The sequence below is a fragment of the Triturus cristatus genome, chromosome 7 (assembly GCF_964204655.1).
Source record: "Triturus cristatus chromosome 7, aTriCri1.1, whole genome shotgun sequence".
Taxonomy (NCBI): domain Eukaryota; kingdom Metazoa; phylum Chordata; class Amphibia; order Caudata; family Salamandridae; genus Triturus; species Triturus cristatus.
The window spans coordinates 1,855,673,392-1,855,697,711 of record NC_140590.1 but is presented as its reverse complement, the minus strand read 5'-3'; the positions used below and the strand labels follow the sequence as shown (position 1 = coordinate 1,855,697,711).

General features: G+C 48.8%; 1 protein-coding gene across 5 annotated transcripts in view; it reads right to left on the bottom strand.

Moving 5' to 3' along the window:
- The window catches only part of LOC146813463 (uncharacterized), a 106,282-nt gene extending 90,906 nt beyond the window's left edge, over nucleotides 1–15,376 (bottom strand). For 4 of the 5 annotated variants that reach the window (XM_085620226.1, XM_085620229.1, XM_085620227.1 and 1 more), the window contains exons 1-4: nucleotides 13,660–15,376; nucleotides 12,051–12,177; nucleotides 7,156–7,266; nucleotides 1,134–1,253 (exon numbers count right to left, since the gene is read on the bottom strand). In XM_085620226.1, coding sequence (XP_085476352.1) covers nucleotides 1,134–1,253; nucleotides 7,156–7,266; nucleotides 12,051–12,177; nucleotides 13,660–13,701 — 400 coding nt within the window. In that variant the 5' untranslated portion in view covers nucleotides 13,702–15,376. The remainder of the gene's footprint in view (nucleotides 1–1,133; nucleotides 1,254–7,155; nucleotides 7,267–12,050; nucleotides 12,178–13,659) is intronic. The other variant, XM_085620230.1, reaches the window with a different exon arrangement.
- Nucleotides 15,377–24,320: the final 8,944 nt, after the last annotated feature.

Genomic DNA, 24,320 nt, shown 5'->3' with positions numbered 1-24,320 from the left:
TTTTTCCAACCACACAAAAACTAATATGCGGTCGGTATTGTATTATGCATTGCCAGATTCACCCAAATTGTGTGTGGTGTGGTGTTTGCAAGAGTATGAGAGTGTGTCTCGGGGGTTGTGACCCAGAGGAGGGAAACAGTTGTTGATTGCGATGACAAAATCGCATCTAGCGGTGTCCTCACACACTAAGGCTAGATGGGTAAGATGGGAGATGCTGGAAGCCAGCATAGATATTTCTCTATTTGAGGCTCATTCGGCCATGAGTGCAATGTACTAAAAAGCATACATCCTAGGGGTCTGATTGGAGGGCATTTTGTGCATAGACTGGTCTTCTGATTTCAAGTTGGTCTCCCATTTAGCCTCAGTGGTGGTAAGTAAGCTTTGAACAAGCATAATCGAGCATCTGGGTCCTGACATAAAATGAAAAATGTCCTAACTAGCATGAAGGGACATTTCACTTCTATTGAGGGCACGGAGGCAAAGATTTTCCCACCCTTTTTTTTCACTGTGCAACCGTCCCATTAAGGAAGCAGGTCACGACTGGCGTCATCATAAGTATTCTTTCTTAAATACCAGTATTATAAGATTGATTAATCTGAGGTCCTAACTGTTGCGATTTCTATCACAAATGTTCCTTATCGGATTAATATCAAATTTGGACGGCAGGTTAATTGTGTTCTGTGTTTTCAGCTAACAAAGAGAAGTAATGAGGTTCAACTACACTCCGGGGACGAGATTCTGCAACTATCTTTCGTACAAAGAAAGAGGACTAGCGGAAGATGAATCCCTAATATACACTGTTGTGGACATTATGATTGGTGGACGGGATGCAGTTTGTGAATATTATGATTGGTTAAAGGCATCACGTGTTATGGTTTTACATAGTTCACATGGGATATGTAGTTTTTGGCGCTGTGAGAAAGTAAAGAAAGTAAAAGCATAATCTTCGCCTCCGTGTTCTTAATAGAATTGAAATTTTCCTTCACAGAAGCTAGGAAATCTTTCAATCTTCACGCTGTCTTGAGCCCATGTCAAGTGACGCATGTGTAGTAGGCAGTTTGAGGCATGTAGCGGCAAGGAGAAGTGTCCCGCTCTTGCTGTGCCTCTTTGCCTGTGGTCTGCAATAAACTTACCTTCACTTTTTTCTTGGATACCGCATCCTGCTTGCACAGTGGCAACGAGTGGCAGACCACAGGCAACGAAACCGCTTTTCTTGGTTTTTTGACATTTTGACTTGGCACCATCTTCTCTCCCTGAAATTAAGAGAAACCGACTGTAAAATGTGTCTTGAGCACAGAAATCTCTTAAAACGCTGTGAGGAGTACATCTAAGGCAAGATCAAAACAGACTTCAACGCACTGAATTCTACATAACAACACTGATAGTCCTGCATGTCTCAGTGGCCCACACACCTTTGCAGGTGCTTCCTCTTCCTTCACATTTCCTCATCGGTGATGTGCACACCATATTATTCAAAGACAATATTTGTGCACGGTTTAAAAATTCACTGTTAAAATACAATTTCGATTTCAATGTTTCAGGAATCATTTACATATTGTCTATTTAGGAGATCATGAGGGGAACTCGCTGGTGGATTGTGAAGCCAGGGTCACTATTATTACTGATGACACTTATGTAAAATGTTGGAAAAAAATTAATTCTTCCTCAACCTTATATAAGAATGGAGCTGTTACAAGGATTTAAGACTGATCTCATTGTTTTCTTTAATGTACCTATTTTTATTTCAAGGCAATTCTATAACAGGAAGCGATTGTCATGTTTAAAGGGGAAAATATTTTGGGTTGGCTGCATCAGGGACTGCTTGAAATTGTCCTTCTTCCATGAAAGTCCAAATAAATTATGAGTTTTAGTGAGTTGTATCTGTGCATGATCAAAGACGCTTGCACTAAGTCCCATAGAGAGTGAAGAAGTTGTAACTCAAATGTCTTAAAATGTACATGATTTACTATGCAAGTATAGTGAATTATTCACTGGTGAGTTAGGCCAATTGAAGAATTTTTAACTAGAAATCAACTTTGAAGGAAGGGTCAATTTCTGTTAAACACAAGTTGGGGAGTATCCCTCTCAGCATACAACATGAATTATACAAATCTTTGCTTCAGTTGCACAAGAAAGACGTGATAGAACCCATGGATAGGTCTTTGGGACTTTCGCCAATTGTATTAATGAGTTGCGAATTTGTGTTGACCTTAGAACAGCTAATAGTAACATATGAATTGATGCTCATCCTCTACCCAAGATTGAGGAACGTTCAGTCAAGCTAAATAGTGCTACTATCTTTAGCAGATTAGATCTGCGTTCAGCCTACCATCAAATTGTGCTCTCTACTTCTTCCCAGTTTTTGTAACACCTGATAGTGTCTTTCAGTATTAAAGAATGCCTTTTGGCCTCGGGTCAGGTGCGGCTGTCTTTCAGAGAGTCATGGATAGAATGCTGGGTGACGTTCAGGCCATTTTAACGTTTCATATGATGTTCTGGTTGTGGGAAGAGATTGGAAACAACACATATAGAGACTTGGTTTGGTATTAGAGAGGATGAAAGTCAGTGGTTTGATACTAAGGCCTGATAAATGTTTATTTAGACATTCAGTTGGGGTATTTGGGGCATATTGTTAGTGCTGGAGGAATAAGTCCCAAACTTTGGATACTTAAAGCCATTGAGGATGCCCCCTCAATGCAATAATGAGGACCAGGTCATGTCTTTCATAGGACTATGCGAGTTTTATGCTAAATTTCATCCCAACTTTGACACTATTGCTGAACCCATTTCCATTTACTAAACAAACATAGTTTTCATGGGGTAAACTACAAGAAACTTTTTTCACAAATTAAAGCAAATTTAGTACATGCTCCTCTTTTGCAAAGATATGTTCCAGGTTTACCAGTCACTATCACTGTAGATATAGGTGATAAAGGTTTAGGTGCTGTGGTTACACAAAAAGTGTTCAAGAAAGAAAATACAATCACTTTTGCTTCACGTGTTTTGAAAGATTCTGAGAAATCCTACTCAGGTATTATAAAGGAAACGTTAGCCTGTACTTGGGCACTGTATACATTTGGGGCTTTTTTGTGGCTACACATTTATTTTTTTAATTAAAACTGGTCACAAACTGACCATAAACATTTATGATCACAACATTTTGAACAGGTCTGGAACACATTCTGAGAAGCTCACTGCCAGATTGACAAGACTCTCTACGAAACTGTATTATAGAAGAGATGATTTTTTGGATACAGATTTCCTATTCAAGATGATCACCTGGTTTTCTGGGGTTAATGAACAATGCATTATTGCTTCAGTTGACTTTAGTTTACTAACAAGTATATCGAAGGAAGAATGGCAAAAAGCTGTTTGTGAGGATGTGGTTTTTCAAAAAATACATCACTGGATTTTCAAAGGGTGGCCTAAAGAGAAAAAATGTTGGGTTATCTGCAGTGCTTTGTCTAAAATTGCTCCAGAGTTATCCGTTGAAAATGTAATTTTATTTAGGGGTAAGAAATGTGTTCCTTCAATTTCACTCAGAAATATGATTCTTGATCTTATACAAAGTGGTCATTTAGGTATGACATTGAGCAAAAGGATTGCAGGATATGTACTTGTGGTCCAGGATGGATTCAGATGTAGAGTTGATAGTTAAGAGTTATGAATTGTGTCAAAAAGACATAAGCATCTGATAACTTGATCACCACCCATGCTACCAGATAGAGTTACCTGAAATAGTGTGGAACAAACTTGCTTTAGACTTCTTGGGACCTTTTGACTACAATGGAAAGAGAATAGAGATGGTATTGGTTGATTACAAGTCCAAGTGGGTTGAGGTCAAGTTTGTTAAACATCCGAATACCACTGAAGTAATCAGTTTTTTTGCAGGACGTTTTTACGCGTGAAGGTCTACCAAGGCATCTAGTTACAGAAGCAGAGTGCAGTTCACGTCTGATAAAATGGTGAATTTCCACAATAAGACTGGTTTTGCAAACAGGTCTACATCACCATCAAAGTAATGGTCTTGCTGAGAGAATGAACAGGCTCACTGGTGACAGTTATATTGGCTTTGACCAATAACTTAGGTGTTGGTAGAGCAGTCCAAGACGTGGTGATCTTTTATCATGTTACTCCTCACTCGATTAAGGGTATTTCTCCTTTCTTAGCTCTAAGGGGATTCAAATATTTCACTTTAGTTGAACCACAATGGATCAAGAAAAATAGTTCCACTTTGAGATGTGCAGATAGTGAAGAAAAAAACATTAGACATAGGGTTGAATCAAGCAGGAGACGGCACGTGTAAGGTACAACAGGAGTGAATGTGTCCATATTAGAAATTTTAAAATAGGCTATTAATCCAGGATTAAACATCCAAAATTTGTGAAGAAGGCACAGACGAAATTCAGAGAAGTTAAAAGAGTTGTTGAAGTTTCTTAGCTAGCGGTTTGTTTGCATGGTGGAAAGTGGCTGAACAAATTTGTTGTTGCACTAGATCTATCCAGCCTTGTAGTCGACAGGAATGCTGAGATTTCTAGGTCTTCATGCAACCAGAGATGACATTAATTTACCAAAATGGAGTAAGAATTTATCTAACAGTTTCCAAAGAGGTTTGCCAGTCACTGAAGGCGGTAGGTAACTGTTTTCACACAAAAGAAAAGTAATCAAAATAGATTGCCTCCGGCTTGGATGAAGGATTACAATTAGTTATTTCTTTGGTGACACTTATTTGTTTTAATTGCTTCTGTATATTTTTATTTCACTATTATTTGTATTTTCGTTACTCTCATAATCTTGTTGAATGCTATATGCGTATAGGCTTTTCTGTATGTGGATTCGGTCCACAATAATTGTAGCAGTATTCTGTTATTGGGTTATGTTTCTCTCATGTTATTGATCTTTTCCGTGCCATACTATACATATTGTGTTTTTGTTCAAGGGAAAGATATGTTATATCTTGTGAGGTCCGCGAGAACAACTCTTTGTTGGTCATGCAGAGCCCACAAGAATCAGGCCTCGAAAAATCATAAAAATGTTAGTAGACCTGCAGGTATTTTTTTAATGGAGTTTTACAAAGCGCGAACTTGACCCGAAGGTATCGGATATCAGAGCGCTTTACACGAGCACCAGTTGTGTTACATGAAGACACATTCATTTTTGTTAGGCACGGGGAGATTAAGTGATTTGCCCAGAATCACAGGCTGTTGCGTGTCCTTGCCGAGACTCGAGCCCGGTTCCCAGATTTGAGGTCGACCGCCCTAGCTGTTAGGCCAACTCCTCTCCCCTAGTTAGGGAACCTGTGAAGGTTAGGTGACTTGAATAATCTACTCGACCTAACTGTGATGTACTTGACCCGTAGGAATATTTCTCAGTTCATGTTTCAAATCTCTTTCTTAATAGATGTATTACTAAAGCATGCTTTGGTAGCGCACTGTCATTTACAAACAGCACATTTTCCTTTGAAATGGCCACAAACTTTCCCACTAACATGCAGTTTTACTGATAAACCTACGTATCGTTTAAACAATAATCTGTGGAAATTGGGTGTCACCAAAAAAGTTTATCATTTACACACCACTTTTTTTCATCACACAAAATTACAAAAACAGTGCTTTCATAACTACTAAAGAAAATTTTGAAATGTTTGTACAGTAAATTTTTAAGCATTTAATTGCTGTGTGTTAGAAAAAAACTGACATCCTACAGCCCTTCATTTCACACTCCTTGTACAGCACACTTGTCAGACAGTTCACTTTGGAAAATCCTCGAACTTTGCTGCTATTTTATCCTGGATGTTGTGTTTAACTTTCGTTCTCTGACTGCAAATTGTAAGACATAAGCAGACATTTGACCTTTGTCTCTGAACACAGAGCAAATGTGAAAAGATAAAACACAAGATTTAAAGACATCTTTATTGCTCATTGATTTGCGAGAGAACAGAACACCTGCTCTTTATCAACTTGCCAGAACGGACTAGTACGCCCTAAAAATAGCTCACCCTGATAAAATTTGACTCGCCATAGCGAGTGTGTGAGTAGATTTGTCTAGGCATCTTCATGATAGCTCGACCTCTTGTCGAGTGATGTGTGTGGAAGCGATGGTTTGAGGTACGTATCGGCAAGAAGGAGTGTCCCGCTCTCGTGCCTCCTTCCCTGTAGTCTGCAATAAACCTTTTGTATTTTTGCTGTAGTGTTGTGGTACTGAATTTGGCTTTAGGGTGATTGAGGGGTGATCGTTAAGCATATGTGTGACTGAATCGCTCTTGCAAGGGGAAACTGAGTTTTAGTAGTGACTCCTGTCGCCGGTGGTTGTGGGCTATCTCTCTTCTTGTATACTATTACTTACACTACTACATGATACCAAGTACTGAAAAGATGTAAGATCTGCCCACATCTCACATTCTATGGGGCTAAACTACTCTCCAGAACTCAAACGACGAGACCACAGTAATAGTCCATCAGTGAGCCACCTCCTCTGTTATTTCACCCAGTGCCACAAAGGTTTAAACTTTGCCACTAGAATGTATACAATATACGTACGTATACACCTACCTCATTATATACCCATCCAGTTTGCCTGCGCTCCACCAAAAAAGTACAATATACAATCCACTGACAATGTTACATAAAACAATTAAAGGAGGTGCCATGCGCTACCTATCTGGGGTCGCGATATACCATGACATGGAACCTAAGCCTGTTATCCTTCGCCTCCTCTGCGCATCTGAGCTCCCGCTGGGAGTTGTAGGTTTCAGTCATTTGACCTTCTTGACACGTCACACTGGAATACTCTACAACCTAGCACTCATGCAAACCCTCCACCCAGCACTTCCAAACAGCCCCGAAATATCATCCCTTCACAGGAGAAGGACAAAAGGCTCCCCCATTCTTCCAAAATATGTAAAAGTCCTGTCTGTATGTTTCATTAGACACTGATGTGTAATTAGATGTGTGAGTGTCTTCGCCAATAGTACTAGCAGAACAAGGCTCATATAACCCTCGTCTAAGCGGTTGATCTTGGTTAAATATCGCGCACCGTACCCCAGTTGTGCTGTATACTGACACAGTGTTCCTATGTACAACATTTCTGTTCACAACGATACAGCTGCTGAATACATCCATTAATGGACAGGTTTCCTCTGCCTGTCCTACTCACTTGCGGGAGAGCTGACACTGCCCCATATTTCTATTTCCTGATGGTCCATGGAGCCCAAATCTTCGCTTACTTTCGGACGTAACGAAAAGACAGACGAGGCAATTAGAGGACCTGTGGTAAAAGAAAACAGTGTTAATTGCTTGACTGCACCAATCTACTGCTTCTGGGTCTCCTCAAACACTGCTTAGTAGATTCTAAGGAGTCCAGAATGGGTCAGCCAGACCTGAGGTGAATGTCTCCAAAAGGCAATCAGTTCAGAATGGCTTAAAAAGCCTCCTCTGGCTCCTGCCAAGCAAAGAATAGAATTCAAAGCCGTGACACCAATCTTCTGAGTCACTCAACCAAAAGACCCAGTGTGTATGTATCTGCGATAAAATCTGAAGATATCTTCCTTGCGGAGCCCTACGTTCAGCCAATCTTTACCTAATCTGCAGCCCCAAGATCAAAAGGTCCAGAGCTGGTGGACGCTCTGTCTCTTTGTTGGCCCCGAAACTCTGGAACCTCTTCCCAGACCGCATTAAAGGTGTCACTTCAGAGAACTCATTCAAGAGCCGCCTTACAACTCACCTCTTTAGAGAGATCTAACGTTGGCTGGGACCTCTCATGCCCCCCCCTCCACTGGGGCTTACTTTCTCACCTAGCGCCGGGACGCTCCTTTTTCGAGCAGCTGTTTTGCGCTTTACAACTCTATTTCAATCATTCATTCACTCATGGGGGTCACACTAAAAGAAGAGAATTTACATGAGCAGTGCTACAATGTTGGAGAATGTGCAATGTGAACCGTGAACTCATCCAGTCACCGTGCACTGAAAAGGAACACCAAGGGATGGTGTTCAAATGAGGAGATCCGGGAAGACAGGTCTATCTCTGAGTCTATATTCCATCCACGCGTGGCCAGCACAGCCACACCGAGTCCAGAGCACCAGCGACAGGGCAGGCTGAGCATCTCACCACTGTTGCTAAGTCCCCAGCATTCCAGTGATGTCACAACCATTAAAGAGCTAGTGCTGGTCACACCTGCTACAGATTACAACACATATTCCCCCTTAGAGTATAACACTAATATGGGCTTCACTACAAAGAAACCTTAAATAAGGAAAATAAAACAACAAAGTAACAGAAAGAAAGGAAGGAGAGAGGGGAAACAAGACACAATTAATATAACACTCTACCAGACTAACGAGGACGAATCTAAAGATTGATGCATATTACAATAAACATCCTCAATTGATGCAAAAACTACGACAAGGCAAAGTCCCTGAGGTAAAGTGGATCCTTCCTGAACTTTGAACTCTTCTGTCGTTGTGATGCACAGTGATTGACACCCTCATGAAAATGCAGCCCAGTTTCTACACTTTTCGCTTTTTCAAAAGAATAAGGTTTACATTTGGCTAAATGCGACTCGTGCCTCATTTCTTCAATACTCACAACTATATTTCCTCTGAGCTTAGCAATTTCCATTACTGCATGTACTTTGACTTACCATTTGAAGCCCAAACAGGTCTTTTCACATAAACTAACTCCCCTACACTCTACTTTCTTTCTCTCACACAATCTTTACCATGACAAGTTTCTTATATCTTCCTTGCTACTCTTTCCTGTGCTTGCAGTGTCACCACACACATCTCTCTTGAAACTCTGCCACAGTGAGTTCAATTTGCATCCTGCCGCTCTCCCCTTCAAAGGTCAGAATGGAGAGTTGCTTGTCACTCTGTTAGGAGCATTACAATTGCCCACAGCTATTAAAGTAACACCCACCTTTGCGGCAATTTATTTTCTAGAGCAATTTTTACATACATCGTTACCAATTGGTTCACTCTCTTCAGTAGATCATTTGCTTATGGAGAATATAAGGTCATGCGATGGAGTAGAATTGGTGAAGAATTGATCGATCAGCAAGAAATTCCTACATTTCGTGAGACTCCACTGTCTGTTACAATTGTTTTAGGAATATCCTAAGAGGCAAACACATCCTTCCGAAATTCTAAAACATTCCTCGGGGTGACTAAAGATACACAACTGACCGCAACCCATTTGGATGCATACTCCACCAACACCAGAACAAATCTCTGTCCAGGATACAGTCATTCAAACGGACCAAGTATGTCTGGGCCATGTTTGCTCCGAGGCTTATCCGGTATCTCTACTGGAGATAGTGGGGCTGTCCTAATAATCCTGGTGCTATTCCTACTTGCACAGTGCAAGCAGTCTCTCACAACGTCCTCTACTTGTCTATTGAGGCCAGGCCCCCAATAAAGTCCCCTAACTCTGGCCTTAGTAAGGCTCTTTCCTAGAAGCCCCTCAACTGCACAGTGATAATTCTGCTCCACATGCCAAACGGGAGAACTAATCAGTCTCATCGACAAACTTCACCACTCACAATACTCATCTCTCACATCCCAAAAAGTCTTGGCGTCTTCAGAGACTTATTTCATATGAGGTTAACCCTCAAGAATAAAATCTGACACTTGCTTCCGTACCACATCTTTGGAAATCTCTAGTTCCCTCTCCCTCTTACTCAGAGCTGACTTTTAAACCCACATAATGGGAGCCTCAATGACCCGGCAGATTTGGCAGCGTGGACAGAGTCCGTCGAAATATTCTTAAAACCAGGAAAATATTCCACCCGAAAAGTTAATTCCATCAAACCCTCTTTTCATCTTTTGACGCATAGTATTTTCCACATGTCTGCAAGCAAATATTTGTACTAGGGGTCTATGGTTTGTTTTTATAACAAATGGGAACCCCCACAAGAAAAACTTGAAATTATGATTTGCCCATATGCAAGCTAAGGCTTCGTGCACAACTACAGAATATCGCTCCTCAGCACCCTTGAGTGACCACGAAGCAAAAGCCACCACTCTTTCCTCAGCATCTACCAACTGGGATAGAACTGTCCCCACACATTTCAGACTTGCTTACGTGTTAAGAACCGTTTTCTTTGATACAGCAAAATGCCCTGTAGCTGGCACCTTAGCTATTTGTTTAGAGACATCTATAAATACTTTACCACAGTCTTGCGACCAAGCAAATATCACAACCTTTTCTAGTAGTAACTTTAAAGGTTTACAACACTTGCAAAGTTTGGACTAAATTTACGGTAATACTTTGCCAGTCCCAGGAAAGATCTAAGCTGATTCTTATTGCACAGTGAAGATGCCAAAGTAATGGAATAAGCTATCTCTAATTTGGGAATGACTCCATCACCAAATATGCGTGATCTAAATACGAAACCATGCCTACTTTGGAACTTCACTTATCTTGAGTGTGAGTCCACTGTCTCTTGATCTGGTTAGGACTTCTTTCAAAGTAGCATCATGACTATGTTTGCCCTCTCCATAGACCAAAACAACATCTTGGAAGAACATCACAGAGTCAACCCCTATCAAAATGTCCTTTGTGCACCTTTGAAGCCAAGCTGCCACTCAGGCTAAGCCGAAGGACACTCTTATGTATATGCACCTAAAGATGGAACTCAAGATGTAAGTGCTCTCGAACCTTCATGAAGCAATACCTGTTGATAAGTGGAAAAAAGATCCATAACATGAAAAATATTATACCCAACTAACATGGCCAAAGCTTCCCCAATTTTGGGTAATGGTTGTCAGTCTACTCAAATACATTGCTTCTGATCGCTGAGATCCACACACATTCTCAATTTGGTAGCATTATCATTGGGGCCCCCAACTACAGGAGCCAACCACAATGAGACTTCTATATCATCAATTACTTCCCTGTGCCACAGTCTGTTGAATCTTGCAGAGTTTTTAACATCAGGGTGAGTACTACTCTTACTTTATGTACTACTGCTTAGCATTCCTCTTTAATATAATTCTGTGCTTGACGTTTTTTAACAGATTATGTTCTTCTCTGAATTAATCTTAATTTTTTTGACTATTTCTATATCATCACTAACATTTAACAATAGTAGGTCTTGGTTGGAGAATCAGGATTTAGGGTAATGCTAAGATCTCTTTGGTGGCGCCAACCAAGAAGTCTGCCTCAACTCGAGTGACACTGGCGAGGAGCTCAGGGTGCACTCTGTCCATGTCAGAGGCCCTCCATGGCATCCGTCACCAACAGGTTCGAGGTCCTCGAGTTGAGGCACAACACCCGACGATTGCGAACTGATTTACAGTGGATCTGTCCATGAATATCTCTATGGACCACTGATTGGTTGTGTATTTTGTTGAATTTTTTCTTGTATGAGCGCTAATTTTAATTTATGAGCATGTTTGTTTGAACATGAGCAATAGTGAGAGGTCCAGACGGGTGCCTACATGCCTCTTCTGGGGGTATTTCAGGCAGATACATGTTGCCCTATAAATAGCGACAGATCATAGCAGGCTGACTAGACCACTGCAGTGTCCCGTTTCTCCTTTTTCACCCTGACCCAGGCATGCATGAATAAAGTTGTACGCCTGTCCTGAAGTCAGTTTTAATCACTTTATTCTTATTTTTGCATACTCTGAGTACCTCACAATCCTTTAGCTCACAACAGAGTTTCGACCTACTACCTACTTCCCAGTGAGGGAGTTGTAGCCCGCAACGTGATCAGCTCTCACAGTGCAAGGAGAATCCCAATGATGAAGCATGCCACCTTTGGTGGGTGAGGGAATATGTTCTTAAACAGGGACATCCCTGTTCAGCTAGGTTTCTCTCTCGCCTCTTCTCAGACACAGGTGTTTCTTTTGTGTGTTAGTTATATGAATTGGGAGGGAACTCCTGCAGGTCTATACATCTCCCCTGGCCCTTCTCTTTGTGCGGACATCCTTCCAAGGGCCCAGGCCACACAACACACACATTATATCACATTGCTTTAATGCTAACTTCACTGCCTATACATCTCATACACACATTTCATGCACTAATAAATGCAAACGGCGTGACCTTACCCAGAGAGCTGAAGACCAGGTGGATTTCCTTCATCACATTCTGAAACAGTTCCTTCTGCCAGCGCTGCAGCAGCTCCCACTCCTCGTCAGAGAAACTGGCAGTGACTTCCTGGAATGTGAGCGGGGCCTGCAACAGGAAGCGGTTGTCAGGTATCTGTTGAATTCAGGAAGTGAGGTGTTATTCACACCTGCACATAGGAAGTGGGTGTCAGGTATCTGTTGACTTCAGGAAGTGAGGTGTTATTCACACCTGCACACAGAAAGCGAGTGTCAGGTATCTGTTGACTTCAGGAAGTGAGGTGTTATTCACACCTGCACACAGGAAGCGGGTGTCAGGTATCTGTTGACTTCAGGAAGTGAGGTGCTATTCACACCTGCACACAGGAAGTGGGTGTCAGGTATCTGTTGACTTCAGGAAGTGAGGTGTTATTCACACCTGCACACAGGAAGTGGGTGTCAGGTATCCGTTGACTTCAGGAAGTGAGGTGTTATTCACACCTGCACACAGGAAGTGGGTGTCAGGTATCTGTTGACTTCAGGAAGTGAGGTGTTATTCACACCTGCACACAGGAAGCGGGTGTCAGGTATCTGTTGACTTCAGGAAGTGAGGTGTTATTCACACCTGCACACAGAAAGCGAGTGTCAGGTATCTGTTGACTTCAGGAAGTGAGGTGCTATTCACACCTGCACACAGGAAGTGGGTGTCAGGTATCCGTTGACTTCAGGAAGTGAGGTGTTATTCACACCTGCACACAGGAAGTGGGTGTCAGGTATCTGTTGACTTCAGGAAGTGAGGTGTTATTCACACCTGCGCACAGGAAGCGGGTGTCAAGTATCTGTTGACTTCAGGAAATGAGGTGTTATTCACACCTGCACACAGGAAGTGGGTGTCAGGTATCTGTTGACTTCAGGAAGTGTGGTGTTATTCGCATGCGTTGAGTGGGGGCTTCAAGAGGAGACTAATCTACTCACATAAAGATTTACCTGGACCCTCCCGGGGAGGAGGCAGCACAGATGGGAGGGGCGAATGCTGCCATATATTATTTGAAAGCATCAATCATAGGAACTGCTAGAAATAAGCATTTGTTTTCGCCCAGCTCTGTAAGGTCTGGATGTCAGGGGGGAAATGCATATATTCAAAGATGGTAGCCCTCATGCGCCCCAAGATTCCTGACAGAAGGGACACATTCAGGGAGAGCCCTTGCTCACCCCGAGATCCCGGCTCATGGGGGGACAGCACTATTTCACACCAAGGAACCTGGCAGGAGGAGGGGGTAGATACAGGGGTTCCCTGACAGATGGGGGAACACAGAGGGATAGGCCTTATTCTCACTGACACTTGAAAGAAGAGAGTACATGGGGGCGCAGGCCTCACTCACCTCAAGACCCCTGACAGGAGGGGGGCACAAAGGAGGTAGCCTTGAACACCCCAAGGTCACCAACAGGAGACAGAGAATCCGTCCTCATTCACCCCAAGACTCCTGATAGGGGAGGCACAAAGGGGTTACCCTCGTTCACCCCAAGATCACGGTCAGAAGGGAGTCCCATGGCTGGGAGGAGGGTAGCCCGCTTCACCCCAAGTCACCCTGATGGGGGAGGGTGCACTCACCTCTGTCGGATCCTGCCCACACAACCCCTTCTTGGGTCTCATATTGATTCAAGGAGTTTTGCTGAGGGCACTCCAGCAGACAACTCTTGAAGGGTCTTTCTGTGGCGGTCTCCTTCTGACTGCAGCTCCTATTGAAGGGTCCTCTTGTGACTGTCTCTTCCCAGATCAGCTGTCTCTGTCTACATCTCCTCTTGTAGGGCCTTCTTTGGATTGTCTCTTCCCAGATCAGCTGTCTCTGTCTACATCTCCTCTTGAAGGGTCTTTCTGTGGTGGTCTCCTTCCAGACCAGCTGTCTCTGACTGCAGCTCCTCTTGAAGGGTCCTCTTGTGACTGTCTCTTCCCAGATCAGCTGTCTCTGTCTACATCTCCTCTTTAAGGGTCTTTTTGTGATTGTCTCATCCCAGACCAGCTGTCTCTGTCTACAGCTCCCCTTGAAGGGTCTTTCTGTGGCGGTCTCTTCCCAGACCAGCTGTCTCTTACTTCAGCTCCTCTTGAAGGGTCTTCTTGTGACAGTTTCTTTCCAGACCAGCTGTCTCTGACTGCAGCTCCTCTTGAAAGGTCCTCTTGTGACTGTCTCTTCCCAGATCAGCTGTCCCTGTCTACAGCTCCCCATGAAGGGTCTTTCTGTGGCGGTCTCTTCCCAGACCAGATGTCTCAGACTACAGCTCCTCTTGAAGGGTCTTTTTGTGGCGGTCTCTTGCCAGATCAGCTGTCTCTGTCTACAGCTACCCTTGAAGGGTCTTTTTGTGTCAGTCTCTTCCCAGACTCGCTGTCTCGGAATACAGCTCCTCTTGAAGGGTCTTTTTGTGGCAGTCTCTTCCCAGACCCGCTGTCTCTGAATACAGCTCCTCTTGAAAACTCTTTTTGCAGCAGTCTCTTCCCAGGCCCGCTGTCTCTGAATACAGGTCTCTGTCTACAGCTCCCCTTGAAGGGTCTTTCTGTGGCGGTCTCTTCTCGGACCAGCTGTCTCTGAATACAGCTCCTCTTGAAGGGTCTTCTTGTGTCAGCCTTTTACAGGACCAGCTGTCTCTAAATACAGCTCCTCTTGAAGGGTCTTTTTGTGGCGGTCTCTTCTCAGACCAGTTGTCTCTGACTACAGCTCCTCCTGAAGGGTCTTATTGTGACTGTCTTTTCCCAGACCTGCTGTCTCTGAATACAGCTCCTCTTGAAGGGTCTTTTTGTGGCAGTCTCTTCCCAGACCAGCTGTCTCTGTCTACAGCTCCTCTTGAAGGGTCTTTTTGTGGCAGTCTCTTCCCAGACCAGCTGTCTCTGTCTACAGCTCCTCTTGAAGGGTCTTCTTGTGACTGTCTCTTCCCAGACCAGCTGTCTCTGAATACGGCTCACCTTGAAAGGTCTTATGACTGTCTCTCTCCAGACGCGCTGTCTCTGAATACAGCTTCTCTTGAAGGGTCTTTTTTGGTGCAGTCTCTCTCCAGAGCAGCTGTCTCTGACTACAGCTTCTCTTGAAGGGTCTTTTTGGGGCAGTCTCTCTCCAGACCAGCTGTCTCTGTCTACAGCTCCTCTTGGACGCTCTGTATGTGACACAGCTCTTCTCTTTCAACAGCTTGTCATGATTCCTCTTTTTGGGAGACCGCAGCTGTCTCTCTTCCACCTGCACCCTTGGGACTCGGGGTCCTCTCAGCGATGCAGAGTAGAGACACTACTGCAGGAGTCTGCCCGGTGTGAGCAGCAGTCTAAAGACACCCTCCCTACAGAGACACTACTGCAGGAGTCTGCCCGGTGTGAGCAGCAGTCTAAAGACACCCTCCCTACAGAGACACTACTGCAGGAGTCTGCCCGGTGTGAAAAGCAGTCTAAAGACACACTCCCTACAGAGACACTACTGCCGGGGTCTGCCCGGTGTGAGCAGCACTCTAAAGACACACTCCCTACAGAGACACTACTGCAGGAGTCTGCCCGGTGTGAGCAGTACTAGAAAGACACACTCCCTACACAGACACTACTGCACGAGCCTGCCCAGTGTGAGTAGTAATATAACAACACACTCCCTACAGAGACACTACTGCACGAGCCTGCCCAGTGTGAGTAGTAATATAAGAACACACTCCCTACAGAGACACTACTGCACGAGTCTGCCCGGTGTGAGTAGTATAAAGAGACACTCCCTACAGAGACACTACTGCACGAGTCTGCCCGGTGTGAGTAGTATAAAGAGACACTCCCTACAGAGACACTACTGCACGAGTCTGCCGGGTGTGAGTAGTATAAAGAGACACTCCCTATAGAGACACTACTGCACGAGTCTGCCCGGTGTGAGCAGTATAAAGAGACACTCCCTACAAGACACTACTGCACGAGTCTACCCGGTGTGAGTAATGTAAAAGACACACTCCCTACAGAGACACTACTGCACGAGTCTGCCCGGTGTGAGTAGTATAAAGAGACACTCCCTACAAGACACTACTGCACGAGTCTGCCCGGTGTGAGTAGTATAAAGAGACACTCCCTACAAGACACTACTGCACGAGTCTACCCGGTGTGAGTAATGTAAAAGACACACTCCCTACAGAGACACTACTGCACGAGTCTGCCCGCTGTGAGTAGTATAAAGAGACACTCCCTACAGAGACACTACTGCACGAGTCTGCCCGGTGTGAGTAGTATAAAGAGACACTCCCTACAGAGACACTACTGCACGAGTCTACCCGGTGTGAGTAATGTAAAAGACACACTCCCTACAGAGACACTACTGCACGAGCCTGCCCAGTGTGAGTAGTATAAAGAGACACTCCCTAGAAGACACTTCTGCACGAGCCTGCCCAGTGTGCGTAGTATAAAGAGACACTCCCTACAAGACACTACTGCACGAGCCTGCCCAGTGTGAGTAGTATAAAGAGACACTCTCTACAAGACACTACTGCACGAGCCTGTCCAGTGTGAGTAGTATAAAGAGACACTCCCTACAAGACACTACTGCACGAGTCTGCCCGGTGTGAGTAGTATAAAGAGACACTCCCTACAAGACACTACTGCACGAGTCTGCCCGGTGTGAGTAATGTAAAAGACACACTCCCTACAGAGACACTACTGCACGAGCCTGCCCAGTGTGAGTAGTATAAAGAGACACTCCCTACAAGACACTACTGCACGAGTCTGCCCGATGTGAGTAGTATAAAGAGACACTCCCTACAAGACACTACTGCACGAGTCTGCCCGGTGTGAGTAATGTAAAAGACACACTCCCTACAGAGACACTACTGCATGAGCCTGCCCAGTGTGAGTAGTATAAAGAGACACTCCCTACAGAGACACTACTGCACGAGTCTGCCCGGTGTGAGTAGTATAAAGAGACACTCCCTACAGAGACACTACTGCACGAGCCTGCCCGGTGTGAGTAGTATAAAGAGACACACCCTACAGAGACACTACTGCACGAGTCTGCCCGGTGTGAGTAGTATAAAGAGACACTCCCTACAGAGATACTACGGCACGAGTCTGCTCAGTGTGAGTAGTATAAAGAGACACTCCCTACAGAGACACTACTGCACGAGTCTGCCCAGTGTGAGTAGATGTTGGACAGGCCACATGAAGGGCTTGCTCCCTCCCCGCATGACAGGGCCCAAGCCCCGGCCCTCCAGGTGTACCCACAGAAACAACCCGCACCCCGTCTCCCGACGGAACTCCTGCCCCCGGACATCCATGTATCATGGGGCCGAACCACTACCGGCTCCCACGGCCGGACCAGCCGCCATCTTGGACACTGCACCACGAGGCCGCGTGGCCTCAGCTCGACCCTAACCCTGGGCCTGGCCAGGCCCCGACATCCCGGCACCACCATCCACCCAGGAGGTGAACGGACCACTTGGCAGGTCAATGGGAGAAAGAAGTGTCGATGGCTCTCCCCCACCAGGTGCCGATCGCTCTCCAGCTCCCCCGGGCGCTGGCTCCACCCCCCTGCTGGGTGTCTGGACTCCCTCATCCCGGACCTTCCGACCTCCAAGTGCGAGGGTCCGGACATCAAAGGGCGCCAGACCTATAACTAGGGCAGCTCCAGAGCAGGAAGGCAGTTGTATCCTGGAGTCGAGAGACACCGAGAAGAACTCATCCTTGACGGACTACCGGCGCTGCCGTAGCCCTGCCTTGTGAACTGTCGTCCTGCCTGCTGGCGCTGCCGCGGCCTTCTGCACGGACCGTTGTATCCACCACCTTCATCGGGACCTGCTGGCGCTGCCGCGGACCGTGTAACGACCACCTTCATCGGGACCTGCTGGCGCTGCCGCGGACCGTGTAACGACCACCTTCATCGGGACCTGCTGGCGCTGCCGCGGACCGTGTAACGACCACCTTCACCGGGACCTGCTGGCGCTGCCGCGGCCCGTCCAAGCTAGAACACCGAGCTCGAGGATTGTGAGCTATCCATCATCGCATCTACCAGATTGGTAACCAGACTGTCCCGCTACCCCCTATCCCAAACCAAGAGACTAGAATCGAGGGGACCCCTGAGTCCAGACCTCCTTGTACCATTCCATCGTACCTCAAGAAAACGCTTATAAAGAACGTTAAATCCTATCCTTGTGTGGTGTACATCTGTGGGGGGGAAGTTACTCGTCTGTACGATCGCTGGAGACGGCTCTCCCCGGAGACCTCTCCCCTTGTCCTCGGCCGACCCTCCCGGTCCGTCTAACATTGGTGGCCAGCGGCGCGATCCGAATCAACGCGTAATCGTACAGAGAGTAGCTCACCCCACGACAAAACCACAATGTCAACCAAAGAGAGCGGATCCACCGAGAAATTCCAGATGGAGAAATTGGAAGAGTACAGCCATCGTGAATTGAAACAATTCTGCATGGAACTAGGCATTGCTACCACCGGCCTGAGTACCAAGGACGATTTCAAGCACGCCATTGAGTCGTGGGCAGAAACCGGGGTCGCCAGATCCCCAGACCGAAACATGGCAGCATCAGAGAGGAACGCCACGACTCCCGAGGAGCGAGGAACGGGCCTCTCGCAGGAAGAGATCCAAGAAAGAGAAAAAAACAGACTACATGAGTTAGAAATGGCACGGCTCAAAATGGACGGTGAACTAAAATTAGCCGAGCAAAAACTGAACCTAGAACATCTGCGGCTCCGAGAAGAACGGGAAGAAAAACAGAGGCAGAGAGAGCTCGAAGAAAAAAGATTAACATACGAACACGAGCGCAAACTGGCAGAAATAGACCTACGGAAGCAGAACAAAGAACCGGAGGGGCCCGAGCGACCGCGCACCCCGGGAGCGACAGAAAAGAAGGTCCACATCCCCAAGGATGTCGTTCGAGAGTATGTCCGAGAGGACGACATACAACAGTGGTTCAAGGCCTACGAGATCGCCATGACCTCCCACCGGATCGATCGAAGTGACTGGGGAGCCGGCCTATGGGGGAGGTTCGTCAACGAAGGCCGCGATGCCCTGCTACAGCTCCCAGACCATCAGATGTCATCCTATGACCACATGAAGGCTGCCCTCCTCACCCGATATGGGCTCACACCCGAGATGTACCGCCAGAGGTTTCGAGACTGCACCCGGATCCCAGGTACAACTTGGGTGGAATATGTCAACTATTTCAGCCGAGCCTTCGAGGGTTGGATCAAGGGAAGCCACGTAACGACCTACGAGCAACTTTTTAATCTCATGGTGTGGGAGCACCTCTCTAACAACTGCTTCGTCGAGCTCAGGCAGCACCTCCTCGACAGTAAATTGACTGACCCACGGCAACTCGCCGCCGAAGCTGACCGGTGGGAAAGCACCCGAGTGGGCTGGAGAGGACCACACGAACAGAACCGGAACAACCAAGGTCAGCACCGTCCCCGAGGAGGAGGAGGAGGCCAGGGACGAGGAAGAGACACCGGCCCGGCCGCTCCCGCTGCCAGCACCCCGCCCCCGGCCAGCCGGGGCAACCCCCCGATGCGCCCGGGGTTCCGAGCCAACGTCACGTGTCATCGATGCCAGCGAGTCGGCCACTACGCCAATGACCCGAACTGTCCACATAACCAGACTCCAAAACCCCGCCAGGTAGCGGCCGCCGCCCTGGGGGGAGAACAAATCTCCGAAGAACAAGAAGAATACGAGCAGGCACAACAAGAGTGGGAACCGGCCGCCATGGTTCTAGCGTGCCTAGGGGGAAAAGACATGGTCCCGCGGGCTCCCCTACCCGCCAACACCAGGAAATATAGTCAGTGGGTGAACATTAATGGGCGCCGGGCCGAAGCACTACGTGACACGGGGGCCAGTGTGACGGCCGTCCGCTGTCACCTGGTAAAACCAGAGCAGATCCTGCCGAACATTCTCTGCCCCGTCCGTTCAGCCGACAATTCAGAGAGCCTATGTCGGATGGCCTGCGTCCCCTTCGAATGGGGAGGAGTCTCCGGCATGTTGAAGGTGACGGTCCGGGATGATCTTGAGAGTTCCCCGTGGGCCGCCGTCGAGAGAAGAGAGCACCTGGGGATGTTGGGCCTCCCGGACTGGGCGTGCGTAACCACCCGGTCCATGGCCGCCCGTGCCATCCCCCGACCAGAAGAACCAGAATGGCCTGCACCTCCTCCCCCGATCGCTCCAGTAGGGGACACCGACTATACCGACCCCCCAGAGCAAACCCCCGAAGGGGTCGCCCAGCCCCAGGACCTTCCCGACCTGGCTCAGTGGCGTCAAGAAGGGGGGCCCACCCAGGAACAGTTCCGTCAAGAGCAGAAGACCTGTCCCTCCCTCGAGGGACTCCGCCAGCAAGCCCTCGCCCAGAGCGCAGGGGACACCACCGGAGCCCATTGGATCTATTGGGACAACGACCTGTTATACAGTGAACAGAGAATCGCGGAGTTAGGGGCCAGTCGAGTGCTGGTGGTGCCCCTCCGTTTTAGAGACTTCCTGCTAAATTTGGCCCACGATGTCCCTCTGGCTGGACACCTGGGCCAGGACAAAACCAACAGTCGCCTGGTGACCCACTTTTTCTGGCCGAAGATGAGGAACGACGTCCTCAACCACTGCCGGTCCTGCCCCACGTGCCAGGCCAGCGGGAAGAGCGGCCGCAAACTCAAAGCACCTCTGCAACCCTTCCCAGTTGTCACCACCCCGTTCGAGAGGGTGGGAATAGACATTGTGGGGCCCCTGGACCCCCGTACAGCACAAGGACATCGGTTCATCCTGGTACTGGTGGACCACGCCACCTGCTACCCCGAGGCTGTGCCCCTGCGAACTGTAACAGCCCCGGTGGTCGGCCGGGCCTTAATGGGGATCTTCTCCCGGGTGGGCTTCCCCCGAGAAGTCGTCAGCGACAGAGGCACAAACTTTATTTCGAGATATATGAAGTCCCTCTGGCAACAGTGCGGGGTCACCTACCGATTCACGACCCCCTATCACCCTCAAGGAAACGGACTAGTTGAACGATTCAACCGCACGCTCAAGGGGATGATTGGGGGATTGGAAGAGCCCCTCCGTCACCAGTGGGATGTACTACTTCCGTGTCTCCTCTTCGCCTATCGAGAAGTTCCCCAGAAGTCCCTCGGCTTTAGCCCTTTCGAACTCTTGTACGGGCACCCTGTGCGAGGGCCCCTCAGCCTAGTCAAAGAAGGTTGGGAGATGGCCCCTCTAAAAACCCCTCCAGACGTCTTCAAGTACCTCCTGACACTACGCAATCAGACCAGGCGATTCAGGGAAATGGCAAAAGCGAATCTTGAGGCCAGCCAGGAGGACATGAAAAAATGGTACGATCAAAATGCCTCCTCCGTCGAATTCGAACCTGGTCAACAAGTGTGGGTGATGTCCCCCACCGAACCATGTGCCTTGCAGGACAAGTGGACGGGGCCCTTCAAGGTGGTCGAACGCAAAAGCCCCGTCACTTATCTCATCGATATGGAATCTCCCCGGAACCCCCTCCGGGTCCTCCACACTAACAGACTCAAGCCCCACTTTGTGCGCTCGGAGCTCAGCCTCCTGATGGCTACAGACAGTGGAGCAGAAGAAGACTCCGAGCCTCTCCCTGATCTCCTGAAGACTCAGGAGAAAGATGGTTCCGTGGACGGGGTCCGGCTCTCCGATGCCCTCACCCCAGAGCAGCGCCAAGGCTGCCGGGACCTCCTGCTGCAGTTTGCTACCTTGTTTTCCCTCACCCCAGGGGTCACCCCCTGGTGCTTGCACGACGTGGACACTGGGGACAGTCCCCCTATCAGACACCGGGCATACCGCGTACCAGATCGGGTGCGGGCCTGTATCCAAGAAGAAGTATCCAAGATGCTCACGCTCGGGGTCATCGAGCCCTCGGATAGCCCCTGGGCCAGCCCGGTCGTGCTGGTCCCCAAAGCTGCTGCCCCCGGCACCACTCCTGAACTCCGGTACTGCGTCGACTATCGGGGCTTGAATGCTGTCACCAGGACCGACGCTCATCCCATCCCCCGAGCGGATGAATTGATCGACCGCATGCGGGCTGCCCGCTACCTCAGCATCTTCGACCTGACAGCGGGCTACTGGCAGATCGGTCTCACACCCCGGGCCCAAGAACGGTCCGCCTTTTCTACCCCCGATGGCCACTACCACTTCAAAGTCATGCCCTTCGGCATGAAGAATGCCCCAGCTACTTTTCAGCGACTAGTGAACCAGGTCTTGGCGGGGCTCGAGGAGTTCAGCGCCGCCTACCTGGACGATATCGCTGTGTACAGCCGCCACTGGTCCGACCACCTCCACCACCTCCGAGAGGTCCTGCAGGCCCTCCAGCGGGCCGGCCTCACAATCAAGGCCGGCAAGTGCCAAATTGGTCAGGGATCCGTGACCTACCTCGGACACCAGGTGGGAAGCGGTCTGGTGGCCCCTCTGCAACTCAAAATCGCTGCCATCCAGTCCTGGCAACCCCCAGTCACGCAGACAGAGGTCCGAGCCTTCTTGGGGCTCACCGGCTACTACCGGCGGTTCGTGAGGGACTATGGCAGCATTGTAGGGCTCCTCACGGGACTCACATCCAAAAACCACCCGAAGAAGATTAACTGGACCCCAGACTGTCAAGCGGCCTTCGAGAAGCTGAAAGTCGCCCTGTGCACTGCCCCTGTGCTCCAGGCCCCCGATTACAGTCGGGAATTCATTGTGCAAACGGATGCCTCCGACCATGGCATCGGGGCGGTCCTCTCCCAGCTGAACTCCGAGGGACTTGACCAACCGGTGGCCTTCATCAGCAGACGCCTCCTGGCCCGAGAACAGCGCTGGAGCACAATCGAGAGGGAGGCCTTCGCAGTGGTGTGGGCCCTCAAAAAGCTCCGGCCCTATCTCTTCGGTACCCACTTCCGGGTACAAACAGATCATCGACCCCTGCAGTGGCTAATGCAGATGCGGGGGGAAAACCCCAAACTATTGCGCTGGTCCATCTCCCTGCAGGGGATGGACTTCACTGTGGAACATCGACCGGGCCAAGACCACGCCAACACAGATGGCCTGTCACGCTTTTTCCGCCTCGACGAGGAGAGTCCCCAAGAGGATGGGTGACTCTCCCCGCCTTCAGCTGGGGGGGACGCATGTTGGACAGGCCACATGAAGGGCTTGCTCCCTCCCCGCATGACAGGGCCCAAGCCCCGGCCCTCCAGGTGTACCCACAGAAACAACCCGCACCCCGTCTCCCGACGGAACTCCTGCCCCCGGACATCCATGTATCATGGGGCCGAACCACTACCGGCTCCCCTGGCCGGACCAGCCACCATCTTGGACACTGCACCACGAGGCCGCGTGGCCTCAGCTCGACCCTAACCTTGGGCCTGGCCAGGCCCCGACATCCCGGCACCACCATCCACCCAGGAGGTGAACGGACCACTTGGCAGGTCAATGGGAGAAAGAAGTGTCGATGGCTCTCCCCCGCCAGGTGCCGATCGCCCTCCAGCTCCCCCGGGCGCTGGCTCCACCCCACTTCTGCGTGGGTGTCTGGACTCCCTCATCCCGGACCTTCCGACCTCCAAGTGCGAGGGTCCGGACATCAAAGGGCGCCAGACCTATAACTAGGGCAGCTCCAGAGCAGGAAGGCAGTTGTATCCTGGAGTCGAGAGACACCGAGAAGAACTCATCCTTGACGGACTACCGGCGCTGCCGTAGCCCTGCCTTGTGAACTGTCGTCGTGCCTGCTGGCGCTGCCGCGGCCTTCTGCATCCTCCATCCTCGTTGGGACCTGCTGGCGCTGCCGCGGACCGTTGTATCCACCACCTTCATCGGGACCTGCTGGCGCTGCCGCGGACCGTGTAACGACCACCTTCATCGGGACCTGCTGGCGCTGCCGCGGACCGTGTAACGACCACCTTCATCGGGACCTGCTGGCGCTGCCGCGGACCGTGTAACGACCACCTTCACCGGGACCTGCTGGCGCTGCCGCGGCCCGTCCAAGCTAGAACACCGAGCTCGAGGATTGTGAGCTATCCATCATCGCATCTACCAGATTGGTAACCAGACTGTCCCGCTACCCCATTTCCCAAACCAAGAGACTAGAATCGAGGGGACCCCTGAGTCCAGACCTCCTTGTACCATTCCATCGTACCTCAAGAAAACGCTTATAAAGAACGTTAAATCCTATCCTTGTGTGGTGTACATCTGTGGGGGGGAAGTTACTCGTCTGTACGATCGCTGGAGACGGCTCTCCCCGGAGACCTCTCCCCTTGTCCTCGGCCGACCCTCCCGGTCCGTCTAACAGTAGTATAAAGAGACA